At 44.1% G+C, this 19,524-nt stretch overlaps 1 protein-coding gene across 5 annotated transcripts in view; it reads left to right on the top strand.

Annotated features, from left to right (window-relative positions):
• Positions 1–19,524, top strand: part of LOC127008519 (SWI/SNF-related matrix-associated actin-dependent regulator of chromatin subfamily A containing DEAD/H box 1 homolog) — a 68,194-nt gene that overhangs the window by 20,621 nt on the left and 28,049 nt on the right. For 4 of the 5 annotated variants that reach the window (XM_050880639.1, XM_050880640.1, XM_050880641.1 and 1 more), the window contains 7 exons: positions 2,505–2,646; positions 4,283–4,418; positions 5,427–5,564; positions 5,886–5,996; positions 7,596–7,706; positions 10,562–10,716; positions 15,183–15,327. In XM_050880639.1, the coding sequence (XP_050736596.1) occupies positions 2,505–2,646; positions 4,283–4,418; positions 5,427–5,564; positions 5,886–5,996; positions 7,596–7,706; positions 10,562–10,716; positions 15,183–15,327 (938 nt within the window). Of the gene's footprint in view, positions 1–2,504; positions 2,647–4,282; positions 4,419–5,426; positions 5,565–5,885; positions 5,997–7,595; positions 7,707–10,561; positions 10,717–15,182; positions 15,328–16,733; positions 17,570–19,524 lie in introns of those variants that run through there. The other variant, XM_050880642.1, reaches the window with a different exon arrangement.

Genomic DNA, 19,524 nt, shown 5'->3' with positions numbered 1-19,524 from the left:
CTCTCGCTGTAGACTCCTTCAGCAGGTTCATATTGAAAGTGAGCAAGGATTATTTGGACAACCAAGCCTCTTAGATATGTCTGTCTGTCTTCAGCTCTGATCTTCTGTTCCTTCTGGTATCTCCCCATGGTTAGGTGCCTTGGCTCAAGGCTCCAGTTCTCTCTGTTCATGCTCTTGAACTGAACTTGAACACAACCGGACAGTCGGCTCACAAGATGGGGTGACGCATGGACAGCATCTTGAGCATGCTGTCTCAGAGCTGTGTTGCTCATCTGACCAGGTAGAATGCTGACTGTTGACTGCAAATCTGCCAACTCCATAGGAAAGCACAGGCTGTTGGGGTGGAGGCAACTGAGTGGGTGGCTGCAGGAGCAATGGTAGTCAAATGAGTGGCCAGAATGACCACTTGCCTTCATAGGCTAACCACCAGAAGTTCCAACACCACGAGCAAGAGGGAAACAGAACATGAAAGGGAATGGAAGAGACCAAAGAAGTGAGAGAAAATGGTTAACTTGTATCACACCATTCTTCCATAAAGAAAAAAAATTGGCCAGGAACTATTTATGGGTGAGTCTGTGCAAGTTTGAACATCACAGATATCAATCATGACTCGACTGGTGAAGAAAAGTAATCAACAAGAACATGCACACCTAAAATATACTGAGTTTTGAAGATGCAGATTCCAGTGTACAAGCCATTGATTCTTGAAGTACAATGACTTCAAAACTGGGGAGCCTCATGAGTGGTGAAGCTGACACCAGTATTGCTTGACAACAATCAGGAACTAAAGTACTTGCAACAGCACAGTGGACAACAGCTCCCTCTCAACGGGTGAATATTGAGTTTGAGTGGAAGCAAATTTCTCACTGTAATGAGTAACAGGTTGAACTATACAGTCATTACCTTCCTACAGGAATGTAGAACCTGCAGCAAAAGAAGTGGCATCACAGGTTATATGGTTAAAAATATGGGCATTAAGGACAAGTGACTGTGACTGTAAAGAATCAACCTTTATTCGACCAAACAAACCTTTGGCCCTTGTTCAGTAAATCTGTAAGTGGCAAAGTGAGATCAGATAAGTCCTGCATTGCCCAAGGCAGGGACGGGAGCATTTAACTGGGCCAAATGGTTTGACCAGCTGTCTCAGTAAATCATATCCTTGAAGTAAAAAAATAAAGAAACAGCTACATTGGCAGCATTACCAGTGCTTGGTCATTAACCTCTGAAAACTAGCTGGTGTATTAGTAAGTCCAAAAGCCATGACATTAAATTTGTTAGTCTTACCCAAGGTATGAAAACATGAAATGTCTTATGCTTCAATAGAAAAGGTTACTCGTTAAAGCCCACAGAGACAGTCAATTTTTGACAAGTGCTTAATATTGCTTATGGCTTCCACTCTGTCATTTACTCTTGGGAGGGGAAAACTGCCAAGGTACTGAGCTTACTCTGCTGTAGTCTACGCTAAGGCAAGTGCTGCCATCTAGCCTAGGGGCGAGGGTCACCGAAGAGTGCCACTCACTTGTCGCCTGTTGCACTATTCCCAAGGAAAGAAATCTAAGAGCTACGTATGTAAATACTTGGTGGAATAATCAATAATAGTGAAAATATTCTCGTGGCCCTTCAGTCTTCTAGGCAGGGGACCCACAAAGTCCAACTAAACACTAGATAAAGGCTCAGACACATGAGGCCTCCTGATGTGATGGCTAAACTTATTACTGTCATCTCTCCTCATGCCTGGCCAATAAAACTTCTTGGCCAGCCTGGCGAAGGTGTTTCGGGTACCTGAGGGTCTGGACAGCACACTGCCGGGGTGAGGAAGGTCTACTAGACCGTCACAGCCTTTCAGCAACAACAGCAACATTTGGTGTTCAAGACACATGCTGATTTTTGCGAGTCTCATTTTGAGAAAAAAGTGTATCTGCATCGCCAGCAAATATGGTACACATTAGGCTGTATTAGTGTTAGGGTAACAAGTGTGGCTGCTCAGGGTTGTGTAGCAGCATGGGTGTGGTGGTTTATATGTTTCATCAGCTGAGTTCCTTCCTCCTCCACATCACCTGAACCTTGAAGGACTGGTGCCCACACGGCCACTGTCTTGTCCACTCGTTGAATCAGCAGGCCACTATAGTATCTCTTCAACTTGTTCAAAAGCAGCAAAAACTTCTCAAGATTTTTATCCCCTGAAATCTTAAGAACAAGCCTTGCTGCTCGCAGGTCAAACTGGAAGGAAACTGTACCGTCAGCAGGGTCAGTGGAGCTTCTGAGCTAACCATCTACAGGCAGTTTCTACACCTCAGCCTCCTGTAACCTTACTTGTAGCTGCCACTGGCAAAGCTTGGTGCTGGAATCCACAGCTTGATTGCCACACCAGGTCATTTGTATGCTTTATTTTGCCCCTAGAAAATTAGGATTCTTGCCAGCTTTAGAGACAGCTTCCATTTCTCCCTTTTAGTCTGAAAGATCAAGTGATTAGTGTGTTGATACATGCTCTGGCTTGGTTTCAGACAACTGGGCCCGTGAGCTGGAGACGTGGTGCCCATCGCTGGAGGTGCTGCACTACCATGGCTCACAGGAGGAGCGGCGGAACATTCGCTGCAGCATCATGAACGGCTCGCTGGAGGCGGAGCCCGACGTCATCCTTACCACGTAGGGTTTTAGTCTGCTTGGTTGGCTGTGTTGGAGCTTACTATTTTTGTCCACCTTCTGTGTGCAGTAAAAGTTCATTAATTCTTTTTTTCTCTCACATTTCAAATAAATATTCTGCTTTTTCATATTACCTTTTTGCATAAATTTGAAGTGTGGATTTAGACAAGTGGAATTTGTATTAATGGACTCTTGCAGTGTGGTGGAGCTCCAACCAAGTGTTGCAATATTTCATTTCACAGCTCTGTGTTTTGCAGCAACTCTTAGGTATTGCACACTTACACTTTTTGGAAGCTAGATGTGTCGTGTGCCTGCATGTGCACTGCCTCATGCTTTTTATTGTCTTTGTGCTGCCAAAGTTGCCTGTTTATCTGTGGTGCTGTGGGGGCCTGGGTGGTGATGAAGGTGGAGATTAGTGTTCAGGACCTTCAGTTAAGTCTGGGAAGGCTAAAGGCAAGCATGACTACCCTGGAGGATTAAGTTCCACCATTCCAATAAACTGAGAACTTCAGTGATTGAGTAAATGGACCAGGGGACAAGGAACTGAGATGACTGGGATGCTTGGTTAATGCCCCTGAATCCAATTACCATGCATGTCTAGTGTTAGGATGTTTTTAGTGATTTATTAATGAAAGGGAAATGTGGCAAGGTTGTGAATGAACCTGGAATCAGTTACTCTTCTTTTCACAAAGGATCAATGCCCAAACTTACCTGAATTTGCATTTTTCACTTATTGTCAATACTGATTATCACACCACCTTATATGTGCTTATTTTGTTTATATGTGTCAGCAAGGAAAGGGAGGGGTTATGTAGATCAAATATTTGCACTGAAAATACTAGTTGAAAAATATGTAGAGAAGGATAGGAAACTCCTGATGATGATGATAGGAAACTGTTTGCTGCTTTCATGAACCTGGAGAAGGCATATGACAAGGTTGACAGGAAGGGTTTATGGGGTGTTCTAAGGATATATGGTGTGGGAGGGCATTTGCTGGAGGGGATCAGATCCTTCTATAAGGATGCGAGTGCCTCTGTTTGCGTGAATGGTGAGTTGAGTGAGAGTTTTGGTGTTGGTGTGAGTGTGAGACGGGGGTTTGTGATGTCACCAGGGCTTTTTAATGTGCACACGGGCGATTGTATGAGAGAAATGAAAGCCAGAGTGGGGGAGCTAAGTCCAAGGCTGAAAGTGAGGGGTACAGAGGAGTCATTGGTGGCATGCCTGTTTGCAGATGATACAGTATTGCTGGCAGAGAATGAGGGGATGCTGCAGAGGATAGGAGATGAGTTTGACAGGGTGTGTAAGAGGAGAAAACTGAGAGTGTATGTTGGAAAGAGTAAGGTTATAGTATTTGAAAGGGCAAGAGGAGGTGTTGGTTTAATAGCTATGGCCTCTTAACCCCTGTGAGGAACTAAACCTAACCTTCAGGGTGTAGGATCCTTGGTGGTATTATAACTTTTTAAGGAAAAAGGGTGTTTTGTATGGTGGTAAACAAGGACGTAAATGTTCTTTATGTTGTGGAGCATCCCTCACCCTGTCCTCTCTACTGGGAATGTTCGGATACTGGACCTGTGCTGCAGTCATTTGCAGGTTTTAGTCTGTCTTCATCAGAAGGTTCATGCCCCTTCTGCCCTCCCAGATACAACATGGTGACCACCAGCACTGAGGACAGGGCTCTCTTCAAGAAGCTAAGATTCCACACCATCATTCTAGACGAGGCTCACATGCTGAAAAACATGGCTTCCCAGCGATATGAAAACCTGATGAAGATTAAGGTATGTGGTGATAATCAAAGTATACAGTAGTACATAATACTTAGTTTACCTTGAAAGCTGAGAGGGACCTCCTGCAGAGAGGAAGGAAGGCAAGTAGCAGCGGAGTCTGCAGGGAAAACTAGGGGCGTGAGGTGTGGTGTGTTGCTTGAGAGTAACTTGTCTGCACGTTTATGGAATAATGAACAAATGATAGGGAAGGGAGAGAAATAAAAGTTTCATTAGAAGGAGGCTGGCTGTGTAGGGTGTGACTGCAGCTCCCTGGAAAGGGTCAGTGAAGGAGGACTGTGGTGGTGGGGATGTGTGTGGGTATGGGAAGGCATGGAAGGAGGTATTGTGAGGGCAGGCATGGAGGAGAAGAGAACTGCTGTATACTGCTGCTTCTCTACCTGTTTTGTCTCTTATACTACTACTACTAATAATAATAGTAATAATAATCATAACAATGATGATAATAATAATAATAATAATAATAATAATAATAATAATAACAGTGTTGCTTCGTGTGGAGAAATGTGGTTGAGTAAGGTTGGCAGGGCTCTAGGAGGGTGTGGATGACAGGGAAGGAAGGGACAGATGAATGTCAATATACAGTACCCTCTCGAGTTTCGCTCTATCCAAGTTTCGCAATCCTCGAGTTTAGCGCTTGGTCCTAAATTTTTACTATCACGACTTTTGCGCATTACTGCCACGAGTTTCGTGCTCCTTTGACATGTACGGGTCACGTCTACATACCGCCGGCGTCAAGCGTGCTGCCTTAAAAGGCGGTGTCCAACCATTAGGGCTATGGGCAACCACGGTTGCCCATATGCCCAACCGGGAGCGAGTTGTTGGTTGTCCGTATGAATGGAAAACGGTTGTGAGTACGAGTGTGGGTACTGTAGATTGTTGTTTGTTATATTTATCTTGATTTAGCCTTAGTTCTTCCTGCAATGTAACAGCTTGTAATAACCTTCAGACTATGGTTCACTGGTTGTTGTGTTACTCCGTACATTCCTTCCTTCCCTCCAGGCTTACCGTCGCATCCTGCTGACGGGCACGCCGCTGCAGAACAACCTGGTGGAGCTCATGTCCATCCTCATCTTTGTCATGCCGCAGCTCTTTGACAGCAAGAAGGAGGAACTAAAGAAAGTGTTTGCCATGTTCCCGGTAAGTTATAGATCATACACACTCACTCTGTACTGTTCAGCTTTGCACGATTTACTGTGGAGATTAATCTGTGGGATATAATTTTGTTATTGTGATTATTCTTTTTGATGGTTAGGAGACTGTGTAGGAGCTAAAAAAATAGAAAATGCTGATTGTACATAAAAAAACAAAATGCTGAAGAATTGTCAAATGAACTTTCAGAGGTGTCGTGATACTCCCTCCTTAGAGAGTTTGTTCCAGAAAGGAGAGAGAGTGGAAGGCATGTTCTTGTGTGCAGAGGGTGATTACTTCAAGAGAATAATGTAATGTTAACACTTTCAGAGGGGTGACAGCAGTGGCAGCAAAGGGCGATTTGAGCGAGAAAGAATCGAACAGGCCAAGAGGATAATGAAACCTTTCTTCCTGAGGCGACTCAAGTGTGATGTTCTAAAGGTGAGACTGGTCATTTCTGGAGCTAACTCTTTATTTGTTTTTGATGTTGAAGAGCAGTAACAGATCAAGTCAGGGGTGTCTTCTAGGCAACCTTTGCGATTGCCGTTCTAAAGCGTTCCGGTTATGGAGTATATACCCATTCACTGGCAGGGGTGCTGCAGGGTTTTAGGAAGGACATCACAGGGATCAGTATTAGCACCAGTTATGATCCACAGGATTAGCATTGTTTGCTTTTATTGGGCTTCCAGGTTCAGAGGATTTTGTTTGTATACTTGATGAAGTATGTCTTGCAAAGCTGTAAATATAACCACATCACATGCTGTTGGTGCCATTCACTCAGGGCCATTTAAACCATTTGAGAGACCACTACATTTTTTTTTTTTTTTTTTTTTTTTTTTTTTTTTTTTTTTTTTACAGCAAGGGAGACTCCTCAAGGGGCAATGAAACACACACAAAAAGCAACAAAACAGCCTGCCAGGTGCTGCTCCAATAAAAGTAATCAGAATAAAAAGCCAAAAGAGAGGTCAATTTTGGGAGAAGTGTCTTGACACTCCTCTCTTATAAAAGGTAATTTTATAGGCAGTAGGAAATACAGACATAGGAAGGCTGTCCCAGAGTTTACCAGTGTAAGGGATGAAAGAGTGAAGATGCTGGTTAACCCTTGCATAAGCGGTTTGGACAGTATAGGGATGAGCTTGAGTAGAAAATCGAGTGCAGCGGGGCCGCGGGAGGTGGGAGGCATGCATTTAGCAAGTTCAGAAGAGCAGTCAGCGTGAAAATATGAGTAGAAGATAGAAAGAGAGGCAATATTGCGCCAGAATTTAAGAGGTAGGAGACTGTTAGAAGAGCTTTAGACTCCACTCTGTCCAAGAGAGCTGTGTGAGTGGAGCCCTCCTTCATGTGAGATGCATACTCCATATGAGGGCAGACAAGGCCCCTGTATATGAACAACTGGCATAAATGATACAGAATGACCAACCTCGAGGAAGCTGATTTAGTGAGAGAGGAGATGTGAAGTTCCCAGTTTAGATTTTGAGTTAAGGATAGACTGAAGATGTTTAGTGTAGGAGGTGACAGTTGAGTGTTGTCGAAGAGTAGGGGATAGGTGTTTGCAAGATTATGTCAAGTTGATAGGTGGAGAAATTGAGTTTTTGAGGTGGTGAAGGAGACACCAGGTTCCTCCTACCCTAGTCAGAAATGATAGCAAGGTCTGAGGTTAAGCAGTCTGCGGCCTCCAGTCTGGAGTCTTGTAATTCCTGTTGGGAGGGTCTTCTGTTGAAAGAAGTTGAATAATGCAGAGTAGAATCATCAGCGTGTGAATGGATAGGCCAGTTTGTTGTGGAAAGATCATTGATGAATAATTGGAAGATAGGACAGAGCCCTGCCATACACCATTGTTGCTTTTAAACACTTACTCTCACACTTGATGCTGTAGCCACTCTTTAACTTGTAGCAGTGTCTGTCTTCATGTATGTTGAGTTAAAAGTGTGACAGCTTGACCCCTGGGTTGCTTGGTGTCTTCTCTTTAGTTGGTCACAGTGTTGTGCTGTGGATGACTTGGGTCCTTTGGGCTTCAATGTTTTGCATGTTTCCACACAGGACCTGCCGCTAAAGGAGGATGAAGTCATCTACGCACCCATGTCAAAGCGCCAAAAGGAGATTTATGAGGAGACTGTGTCTGTTCTCAGTAAGAAGGCTCGACAGCACCAAGTAAGTCCCTGAAAGTGTGACTTGTCTTAGTCTTATATTACTTGTGCCAAACTCATTATCATCAGCCATTTTTAGTAAACTGCATGGCAAAGGCCTTTCCCAACATTCTCCACCTCTCTGATGTTTATGTACTCAGTCCTACTCTGGCAAAGGTTGTAATTTCATCTCCACATGGTTCTCTTTCTGCCTTGACTGATTCCTGATGTGCTACTCAGTTTGGTTGTCCATTTGTCACCAGTTCTTCCAAGGTACATGAAGTTATCCAAGGTCCCTTGCTACACACATGAGCAGACTGTACTTTTTCACCCACCTGTATGTGATTTTGCCCCAGGTAACCTGGAATTATAAAGGGTTCACCTTCTCATGTAGTGCCTCAAGAGCCATCACCAGAACCTCCAGTGACCCCTCAAGGATTAATATCTGATTGGCAAAAACAAGGTCAGTGCCCCTGGTATTGCCAACAGAAGCTCCACAAAGCCCCTGGTCCACAAGTGGCTGCAGTTGGCTGGAGATATCTATAGCTACCCCCTTATGATGGGCACCATTGCTCATGCCTGACTAGTAGTAGATGTAACCACTACTACTGACCTTTCCACTGCCATGTCTCCTTGTCTCAGTTTCAGTGTTCCACTATGTTCTCCCTCATCCTGCTGAACTCATTCATTATGTAAGGCAGTTGGTGATGCTCTGAGAGGCTTAGGACATTCCAGAGCCCACATGCAAAGCCCTCTGAAGGTTGATCTGGGGCCTGGTTTCATGGATGGGCACTGCCTTTCACTGCCCCAGCCATCCTCAAAACAAAAAGAGACTTGGGGGCCCTTCCTCCTTTATAATGTAGGAAGTCTACAGCATGGTTGGGCTCCCCCAAGAGAAGTGGATCAAGGTTATGACCAGAGCTTTGACCCCAGCCTCTTAAGTACCATTTTGAACTGGGTGAGGTTAGAGTATTATGGCAAGTATTGCAGGCCCCACCCTACCCACCCTAAAGCCTCAGTCACACATTCATGATCTTGGCTCCCGGCGCCGTCCCGACGTCAGAAAATGTAGCCCTCCACAGTGATCGCCATCCTCCGGCAGGGCATCTTCGGGGATCGTTGCAGCATCGCCACATCTCACTGGCCGCCACGGCGTGGGAGGCCGCACACCGATAGTTTTGGAAATGTTCAAAACAATCGGCACCCTCCACGACATCTGTCATCTGCCGGCAAGAAACCACGAACATCGGATGTCCATCGCATCAACATCGTTTCGTAGTCGGCAATAGTTGGCACTGAAGGGGACCTCCTAACAGTGGTCGTAACGTACGTCTGGCAGCGTTGTCACCCAACTGACTGCATACAGATTTGTCAACGGCGCCACGCCGAGCACCTGTTCGGGGCGGAGATGGAGTGGTGGCCGCCAGGGGTATATAAACAGGTGTTTCCGGTCTGCGCTCCCTCTTTCGCTCCAGTTTTTTCCTGCATTAACCATGGGTGCAGACAAAGGAGCCAACATCGAACACATGCCCACCAGGTCACCACTATCACATTGCCCTGGCCCTGCCACCACCAACACCGCTTGTCCAACAACCCTTGACCCTGCCGCCCTCACCTTCCAGTATCAAGACACGGAGGAGGGGGAGGAGGTGGACAGTCAGGTCAAGGGCAAGCCCAGCAGGAGAAAGAAACAGATGTCACCCGGCGTGCTTTTTTTGCTTCTTCCACTGACGATACAACAGCAGCAGTCGGGTTAAATCTATTGTCTGTAGCAGGTTGGCCTGGTGGCAGTATTGGAGGAAGGCAATGACATAATTCTGGGTTGTTGCCTCCATCATGCAGTCTGTGGGTGGTGTTGATCTTCTGGAAGAGCGGGGCAAAGTGTGGTCCATGGTGGGCACGCCCCTTTTTTATTGTCATCTAGACACAGGTGAAGGTCTCAAGATGATCGCCAGCAGTCCTAATGACGTCCTAATAACGTCGTTATCACCCCCAAATGGTGTTACGATCATCCTTTTCCGGTCGGTGTCAGTTAGGACTATCGTCAACAGCCATGACCATTATGTCGGGAGGTCATCGCTCCCTACATATGATAGTCAGAGCACCGTCCGCACCCATCGAGGTGTCGTCTTAATAACGTCGTTACTTGGTGTAACGCCGTCACAGCAGCACACCCATCGGTCACACAGCCAGGATTATCGGCATATCGAACGTCGGGACGGCGCTGGGAGTCATTGTCGTGAATGTGTGACTGGGGCTTAACCAGTCCATGTCAGGGATTGAGGCGTCTGCTGGCCATGAGCTGGGACATAAAACCCTTGAAGAAATATGATCAATTTTTTAAGCTAAGTCAATCCAAGCTGCTGTGTAATTTGTTTGTCTTGTGGTGCGCACCATCCCTTGGTTAGCCATTCTTATTGTGATTTATCCAAAGCTTCTGTTATATCTCATTTACAGTAGTACCGCAATCTTTTGGCTTGAAGCGGAGGAAGCTGTTTGCCGAATTTGTGAGACTGAATGTTCCTGAAGGGCGAATAAAGAACAATGAATTACTCTTTGCAATAAAGTTAACTTGATAATTGAAATACTGAAGACAAAACTGTAAATATTGAAATTAGGCACGAAGCAGAAAAAGATCATGTTTGACAAGGAAATGAGGTAAATAAATAGCTGCTATGCACAGCTGGGGATTGGCAAGTGTGGGTGTGCATTCTGTATGTGCAGGCCAGGATGAATTTCTCAAGGCCCATGAATTCACAATTTTTGTCTGAATTTTCAGAGTTCTGGAAATCAAGTTAATGCTGTATTCATTCATTCAATTTTGTAAGAGTGAGGCATGAGGAAAAGTTCTCTGATAACAAGGTTGATATTCATTTACAGATTGAATTTGAAAAGATGGACATAAAGAAGCTGAGTGAAGTGGAGGAGCTTGAAGTGACGAGCGGCTCTGTGAAGGGAAAGGAGAAGGATACAGACTCCAGCTCCAACGTGGTGATGGTGCTCAGGAAGATTGCAAACCATCCACTACTTGTCAGGTGTGTGCTGCCGGACAAGAAACCTAAACTGTTTTTGTCCCCAGTCAAGAGGATGAGGCTCACTGATCAGCTGGTTGTGAGGGTGATGCTTAAAGGAAAGAACACTTTTCTAAATTTCATTATTCTAAACTAAGGTTTAAGTCTTTATTTTCATCATAGTAATCATTTACTCACTGTAGCATCAAAGGAATCTGCATCTTAACTGTCAAGGCCTTGGCAGTGCATTTCATGGCCGAATAATGGGACAGAATCCCATGCTGCTGTGGGGGTCATCTTACTGGAAAGCACTGTGCTCATTCAAGCTATAGTAGAAGCTGATAACAAATGGTATTGAGAAGCTTACAGAGAATGACAGTTGAGTCCAGTCAAGGTGGCTTGTTCACAGTTGCTGTGCACCAACAGCTGCCAGACATTGGCACAGGACTTGTTCATCCTGTGCTTCATGTGTGTTCGGACATGGTTTCTTGGATGAGGTTAGTTCAAGCCAGTTTTCTCGAGCCCCAGCATGACCCCCACCCCACCCAAGAACCAGACTTAGTGCAGGCAGTCAGGCTGCTGGGTGAGGCATACTGATGCTGGAGTGACCAGCCTTGTTGTGAACAGGTCAGGTTTCTTAGGTGAATGAGCTCTGTGGCGGCTGGGGTGATGATGACTGTTTTGGGTATATATGTCATTTGGATATAGTGGGATTTGAAGGCAGCCATGCACCAGGTCAGTCTTTGAAAATACCTTGGCTCCAACCAGGTTTTTGTTAAGTCCTGGATATGGATACTTGTCAGGTGATGTGGCTTTCCTCAGGTGGCAGTACTTTCCACAGGGCCCCTCCATTCTGTGGAACTTTTTTTTTTTCCCCCTCAGTTGAAGCTTGTTGTGTGACAGCCTATGAGTGTGTGCATGGAGTGGTGGGCCAGTGGTGGGGCCCCATGTGGTTCTATAGCAAAAATAACATGGTGAGCAAGATCAACTTCTGGGTCATGTGCCACATGCCCAAACAGTCAAGGTCCTATTTGGACCAACACTATAGTCTGTTTCAGTAGGATATTACAGGTGACCACACCCCCTCATGTTCTTCAATTTTGACTGGCCAAGTGGCAGCCAATCACCACTCTGGAAAAGTTAAGGTTGCTTCTGCCTTGGCCCAGGAAGCTCGCTCTGCGCTCACACTGCCTTACAGTGCTATGTGATGCATGAAAAAAGTATTTTTACACCTCAATATCACCATGAAATATTAACACAGTTTCATCATTGAACATGTACAGTGCCTAAAGATCATGGATTAGCATGAGAAAAGAAAAAAAAGCCTCAAGTACACTGTTCGCTTGAATATAGATTTCATCAAATAGAAAAAAAATCTTCATTCATCACATGATATCATTGAGAAAAAACAATTTGTTGTCTTCTGTTATAAAGTGGATGGTCTAGCTAATGACTCAAGGATGGCAATGCTACCAAGAAAACACAGGTAGGCCTTGTAGTATTTCAGATAGTATTAGAAAACTAAGAACATTGCGCAGTCGTGACACCAGCAGCCAAGGCAGAACCAAACTGACGGGTTTTGCACGGTGATTGGCTGCCACATAGCTAATCAAAATAAATAGAAAAAAAGAGGCAGACTGCCTGTAATACCTTATTGAAACAGACTATTGAGGGGATTATCTGTTTTCAGCCAAAGTCTTAGGCCTGGGCCTAAGTTGGAGTTCACAGGCTATGCATGTAAAACACCTCGATTCAGTCTCCCTGAGCAATTGGTGGTTCAACACGGTCATTCCAGCAAAATCCCATGATTCTGTGTTGGCACTGATTACCAAAGGCATCGGTTTGCCTCTTTGTCACTATTTAGTATTTTTGTCCCACAGCCATAGAGTAAGGCAGGGAGCACAAGCTTGACAATGTGAGATACCCGCACTGAGCAAGTCTATAACTCTGAAGGCCAAAGCAGTCCACCATTGTTTTAAATATATGCTATCTAGGTTTAATTTTACAAGATCCTCACCACCCTCATAAACAGACTGTAGCGTTTCATCTAGTAAGCCTCCAAACACCTGTGCCTTGTTCTTGGTCCAGAGTCCCAAAGCCCCAAAGGCTTTACCACCTTGTGCAGTGCCTTGAGAGCCATCATCAAAACCTCCAGCAACTCTGCAAGGATTACTGCATCCTGGTCCTGAATCCCAGCTAGTCTGGCAGAGTGACTTTTTGATATTCTCCAGCATCTCCCCCAAGGCAAAACGAGAGTAGAGAGAGTAGACAGAAGAGAGGGAGTCAGAATGGACAGAGTAGACAGAACAAAGAGAGGGAGCGAGAATGTTGTGTAATGTAAAGTTTAAAAAATTTGGCCTTGCAAACGGAGACAAATAAAAAGAGATTGATTAGAACTTGAAGATGCTTACTAGGAAGGAAAACATATATAGGTCACATTTTTCACACTGGCAGCAGCTAGTGGTGAAAAAGGAAACAATAAAACTGTTCAATCACCAAACAAGAAGGTTGTTGAGGCAAAAGTTTTCAGTCAGAAAATCATCACAGAACAGAACAGCCTACATCAGTTTGTCATCAACTCAAAAACAGCAGATTCTTATAAGGTCACTTGATAGATATTGAAAAGACGACAAATATTAGGCCAGACCTTCCCCCCCTGCCCTTCTTCCTCAAGTGTACTGTAAGGGAGACACAGAACACACCCAAGCAGACAGTGTTCCAAGGCTCTGCTGTGTGTATCAGCATCTTGAAAATAAGGGAATAGGTGCCACTTTTTGTTTGTTTGTTTGGTTATTTCTTTTAGGTTTGGCCCTTAGTGTCAGTAGGCTTCATGATGGGGCCTGTTGGTCAACCCCAACCCATTAGTAGTGAAGGCAAGTGCTTTATAGTGGTGCCATCTTGCTTGGCTCATGGTATCCCCTGGAGCTCTAATTAACCCTCTACAGTTTCAGTAGAGTTCATCCAGGTTGATAGATGTTCATCAGGACAGCCTGTGGGTAGTCTTAGACCACTCTGCAACAACTGAAACTTGTCAACTTCTAGGAGTGGGCCGGACTTGAACCTGGGTCCTCCAGGGCACAGCTCCTGCACGCTGACCACTCAGCCACCACCTCCCCATATAAAATCAGACAGGATGTGGTCATCATGACTTTATAATGTTACTCTTTTTTGAAGTGACTGTTGTCCTGTTGCAACAGTGATGACAACAGCTGATCACAAGACAACTTTGCCATAGAGATACCTTTCACTTGCCAGTGATAAAAAGATGTTTCTCAATGTCAAGTTTATTGGCTAGGAAGTCCTTAGTCTTTTTTGCCTTTCGTGGTATCCTCGCCACTTATGGGAAGCAACTTTCACCTCAGTTCTCTTTTTTTTCTCATGGTTGTGGTGTCAAAGCTTTGCATCCAGACATTAGTAATGACAAGACAAAACATTATAAAATTCTTGTGTGTGCCCACTTTCATATTAATGTTTGTCAAGCTTTTTCTTATAATTCAAATGCTGTTTTTCAGTCACTGTCACCAGCCATTACTTTGCAGTGCTATGACCGCACACCCCACTCAGTCAATCAATCGGTTGCCAGTCGTTACTAATCCACTGGTGGACAAAGCTTTTCCCAGTACTCTCCAACTAATGTTAGTGTACTCCATGCTGCTCCAGCAATGGCACCAGGTTCATCTCTCCCGCTGGTTCTCTGTCTGCCTTTACTTCTGCAATTTCTAGGCTGCCACTATGTTATTTTAGTTGTTTATATCTTGTCTTTTGTATACATGCTATGGCCCACCCAGTCCACTTCTTACTCTTAACCCATTCATTGCACGTGGCGAGGAAGCGACTATCCCCCCAGGTGCACTCTGGCAGCCCAACGGGGGAAGGGGGTCTCTTTTAACCTCTGTATCTCAAAAACTATTCATTACAGCTAAAAAAACAAAAAGACCATTGGAAAGAGGAGACCCAAATCTATAAGATTCGATTATGTAAGCCTCTTATGCAAATGTACAGGCACATTCAGGGGATGTTGCCTGTGAACACTTACATCAGTGCGTGTGCGACGATCAGCCATATTGAGGCAACTGCGGAGAACTCTTGATGGGATCATGGGGTGCTGGCAGGGTAGTATTACTAACTGCAAAATTTACAACTATTTGGTGAAAAAATAAGTCAAGTGATTGGTGAAGCTATGGAAGATTGCCGCTATATTGGACAACAACATCCACCAGTTACTTGTCTGTAGATTTTCTGCGCTAGGCTAATATAATTTTCCACCAAATTTAGTGGAAAACCCACTGAATTGGCAATGCTATGGGGTGAGAAATATTGTTGGAACACTCATATGCGGGAAATTTGAGTACGATTGTAGCTCGCAGCGAGCGTTTAACACCACCAGCAAATGACGCTATGCTCGCTGCGAGCGTTTAGCAGTTTAAGGGTTAAATGTTATAAGAATATCTTCAGCCGTAATACTGAAGAATAATTTTCAACCTTTGCAGGAGACACTATACAGACACCAAGCTGAGGGAGATGGGCAAGATCCTCAAGAAGACGACCCACCGCGACTCAGTATTGGACATCATTGTGGAGGACTTCTCAGTCATGTCAGACTTTGAGATCCACAACTTCTGTTGCCAATACAATGTAAGGGGAAGGATGTTCTCCATGTTGAGGTTATGTTGGGGCTTGACTCTCTGCCCTCTCCTTTTTCTATGTTTCCTTTGGTAGAGGCAGGTTAACCCCTTCGTTACCAATACTCCCCCTCCCCGCCACGCTAACCCCCTCCCACCGAACTGACTTTCATTTACACGCCATTTGAAAATAGGTGTTTATAATTCAGGATTACATAATTACTTTTCGGTGTATATTACGTTTTTGTATTTCACCAAATGCATATTGGCCAGAAGATGAAATTATGATGAAATAACATAACATTTGAAGGCATTTAACCCTTTCAATACGATGACGCCTACGTTCCCACCAATCACAAAAAATGAGCTACAGTATGCGTCATATTTTTTCTGTTTCTTCTTCTTGAGTTGTCCCGCTTTGTGTTGGTAAAATCTCTCTCTCTCTCTCTCTCTCTCTCTCTCTCTCTCTCTCTCTCTCTCTCTCACACACACACACACACACACACACACACACACACACGTACACACATACATTGTCTGTGATGACAAAGGAGTATCTGGCAGCTCTCTGACTGATGATAACAGAGTTGTATTTGCTGATAATTTCTTGACATTCTTCCTCCTCTACACAATCATCTGCTTTCTGTATTTCTTTCCCCCTTGCCCCTTTCTCCCCTTTCTTTATTTTGCTTTTTTTTTTTATTTCGCGTTGACCCACTTTATATTATGCATAGCAGGTATATGTTGACTCGTTGTGTATGCTGCTTTGCAAATACGGGATACATGTAATGAGGGCTTTCAGCAGCATAATATACGGAGGCGACACGCAGATACATGCAGGCTCAGGTTTCCCGCGCGCGGCCGAGCACGCCATATATCAGCCAGGCGGGCTTTTTGAACATCTGGCGCTAAGGGGTTAATATGCGTAATCAAATACTTTACTCAACCGAAATATTATACCATAAAAAATAGTTTTATTTATCTTGTAAGCTGTATTGAATTCCTTCCATATTTGGGTGATGTAAATCCAGGGATGGTGCACTCTGATGCAGGTGCACCAGTGCACGCTGGGTGTGCCAGGCCTGGAAGCGTTCCCTAGAACACAAACCAGGTGCACCAGGACATGAGGGGCAATATTTCCTGCACCACTTCACTTTGCCCATTTGTGGCACACACTGCTCACTTTTGTGGTCTTTTCCTGGTCTCAGTAGCAGGCATTGATACCAATGCTTGCACCTCATCCTGCCCAGCTTTCTTCCTGCTTGCCTCTATACTTGCTGTCTTCCTGGGTGGCTGCACTGCTGCTCAAGGAAGCATGGCTGAGGTGCCAACAGCAATAATATTCTGCATATTATATTCTATATGATATAAATCAAAGCAAGTACATAGAAAATAATAAATATTCATGTCTTCTTACAGTGCTATAGAGAGTGGCATGACGTCACTGCACAGATGCCATAAACCACAAGATGAGTGCTGGCCAATACATACTGAACCGACTTTCAGAAAGGCTCCATACACCTTAAAGATGTTGTACGCATGTACAACATTGGTTCCACAGCAGACATTGTCATGTTGTATGCAAGTACAAAATTTCAGACATTTGATAACAAAAGGGTTAAGGGCAGGTCAAGTTTTACTAAATAAGCTTGCAGCAGGCTGCTCCTATAAAGAGAATACAGGAGAGGCCCACAGAAATTATGGTTCAAGAGGTATCTTGACACTGCCCTCTTGAAAGAGTTTAGGTCATGGGAAGGAGGAAAGGAATAAAGGTTGTTTCAGAAATTACCAGGGCTAGGGATGAAAGAATGAAAATACTGGTTGACTGCTACACTGTAAAGTTGGACAACACAGGGATGAGTTTGCGTAGAGTAGAACTGGTGACTTAAGAGCTTCCCTTTCCTAGGTTGAGTCAATTCATGATATTTCTTAGAAGTCAGCAAAAAAGTTAATCTTAGAGTGAGTTTTTAAGTGGAAGACATCCAGCTCATTTCAAAACATAAAAAAAAAAATGCTCAAATATCCCAGAAGTTTGTAGTTAGTCTTGGAAAAAGAGCCAAGCCGGCAACTTGACTAATGCAGTGAAACATTGCTCCATATTTTAGTCCTGTATTGTTCTTGATTCTGAGATATCTCATAACTAAATATATGACTGAGTTATGCAGCATTAACTGCCTCTCATCATTATTGGCATGATGGCTTCTCATCAGCTGGGCTTCCAGGAGACAGTTGAGCTCCTTGAAGTGCTCATGGATTCAACAAATTGTTATTTACTTCAGTAAGTCATTTTTATCATTTTAATGACTCATTTCATGCATCACATTTTTCATGTGAAAAATCTGAACCAATCAAAACTTCTTTATACATCTGGTGTCTGTTGCAAAGCTTTCAGCAGTTTTCACCTTCCCTTCACAGCACATCACAGTTTTCATCACTAAGCGTGCGGCATCAGTGTATCCCTTCATCACTTCCCACTGACCAGTGAATATTAACACCTTGCTCAGCACCACAGCCTTTAGATAGGCTTTACTTCAACAAGCTCCTTCTGTGGGTGTCGTGGGCAGTAATTGTGTTGTCACCGCCTCATTCCGTTGTCCTTACTAAAATCTCACATACTACTTTATTTTCTACATTTACTGGCACTCTGTGTGTTTTGTGTAGTAGTGATATCAAGTCCTTCACACTACCAGGGTCATGTTTGTTGGGGAGTGGCTGCCATCTTGGGTTCACTGCCTCGGCCTCAGAGCCTCCAAGGGGCAATGAACCAAATAATAATTGCCAGCTGATTTAGGGGCACTCTATTAAGTGTCAGTAAACCTGAAAAGGCAAAGTAATTCCATAAGATAAGTATCATCATAATACAAAGGAAAGAGGCACAGAGTGACGATACAACTTACATGCGTTGCCTTAGAGACCTTGCACCAGCCAATGAAGTGTATATACCACAGTATTACTAATGCCTCAGAATTTTTGGAAATGAACAGATTCATTTGGTAATTAAAGCTGTGGGATTAGGTAACGAGGACAGCCTCAGACCTGGCAACCCTGTGCAGTTCTCTCATGCAGACATCACAGCCAGTAGCTCCCAATCTGACTCATGCCGCTGTGTGTGGCGTGCACTCGGCAGGTCACTCACCTTTCTGGTTCCCTCACGGCTGTACCCATGGAGGTGTTTCTATGAAAATTTGCCATCATGTAGAATATTAGTTGTACCTAATGTTGATGTTAATGATTTTAATTGTTTTAAAAATATTGAAGAAAACTGCAAGCTTAACCCGGTAGGAGCGACGGGCCAAATTTGTGATTTTACCACGTACCAATGATGGGCCAAATTTTTTGGCTTTACACCAAGTGATTACAAATGCGTTGATATCCATTTATAATGAATTGCGTGAGTGATGATTTTTCTTATTAATTCGCTTAGAGGGGCCTTTGAGAAACATGATCCCAGCAGCTACTGGGTTAAGGTGAGTGTTTGGCAATGTTTGCCATCACCCCTGCGACAGGGACCCCACAGCCGCAGGAAATAGGTTAGGATCTTATGCCCAGTGTTTGAAATGACACCTAATTTATTTTATTTGTTTATTGTTTTCAGGGGTTGCCTTATTTCCTATAAATCCTGTAAATTTGTGGATCTTTATAGTCACCAGCAGGTAACTTGTCCTCCAGCCCTCTCTCCCTTCCTGGAGTGGTCACTGGTGGGTTGAGGCTTTTGTTGTTTTTGTTAGACAAGATGACCTAAACCATGAAAACTATCACTTGTTAAAAGAGGCTGAAAGTGAAGTCAGTGCTGCCCCAGAGAGAGGCTGAGGGAGCGGGTGTGAGGCTCAGGGAACAAGTTGTTTGGCGGGAGCTATAGTACATTCATCATTATCTTCAGGAGTAACAGCTTTAACCCTCAAAGTGCAGGCTTATTTTGCGTGCCCATGCAGGCATATTCAGGCAAAAATATACTTCACTTCAACCTTTCATACCTTCACTTCTACTTAACTCACATAACTGAATGAAGTACCATTGTAAAGTACATACCCTTAACTGTTTTTTGACTTGAAGTTGAAGACTATACGACCTTTGGTAGAGCGCGTACTGAATATTGAAGTGGGATCACTGAGAGCACATTTTTATAGCCAGTGTTCCATCCTGAGTGGACTTCCCTTCTATGATTTAGTAATAAGAAACATAACTTTTATACAGTTTATGTGAACCACAC

This window comes from Eriocheir sinensis, chromosome 38, assembly GCF_024679095.1.
Source record: "Eriocheir sinensis breed Jianghai 21 chromosome 38, ASM2467909v1, whole genome shotgun sequence".
Classification (NCBI taxonomy): Eukaryota; Metazoa; Arthropoda; class Malacostraca; order Decapoda; family Varunidae; genus Eriocheir; species Eriocheir sinensis.
This window is presented reverse-complemented; position numbering and strand designations above follow the sequence as displayed.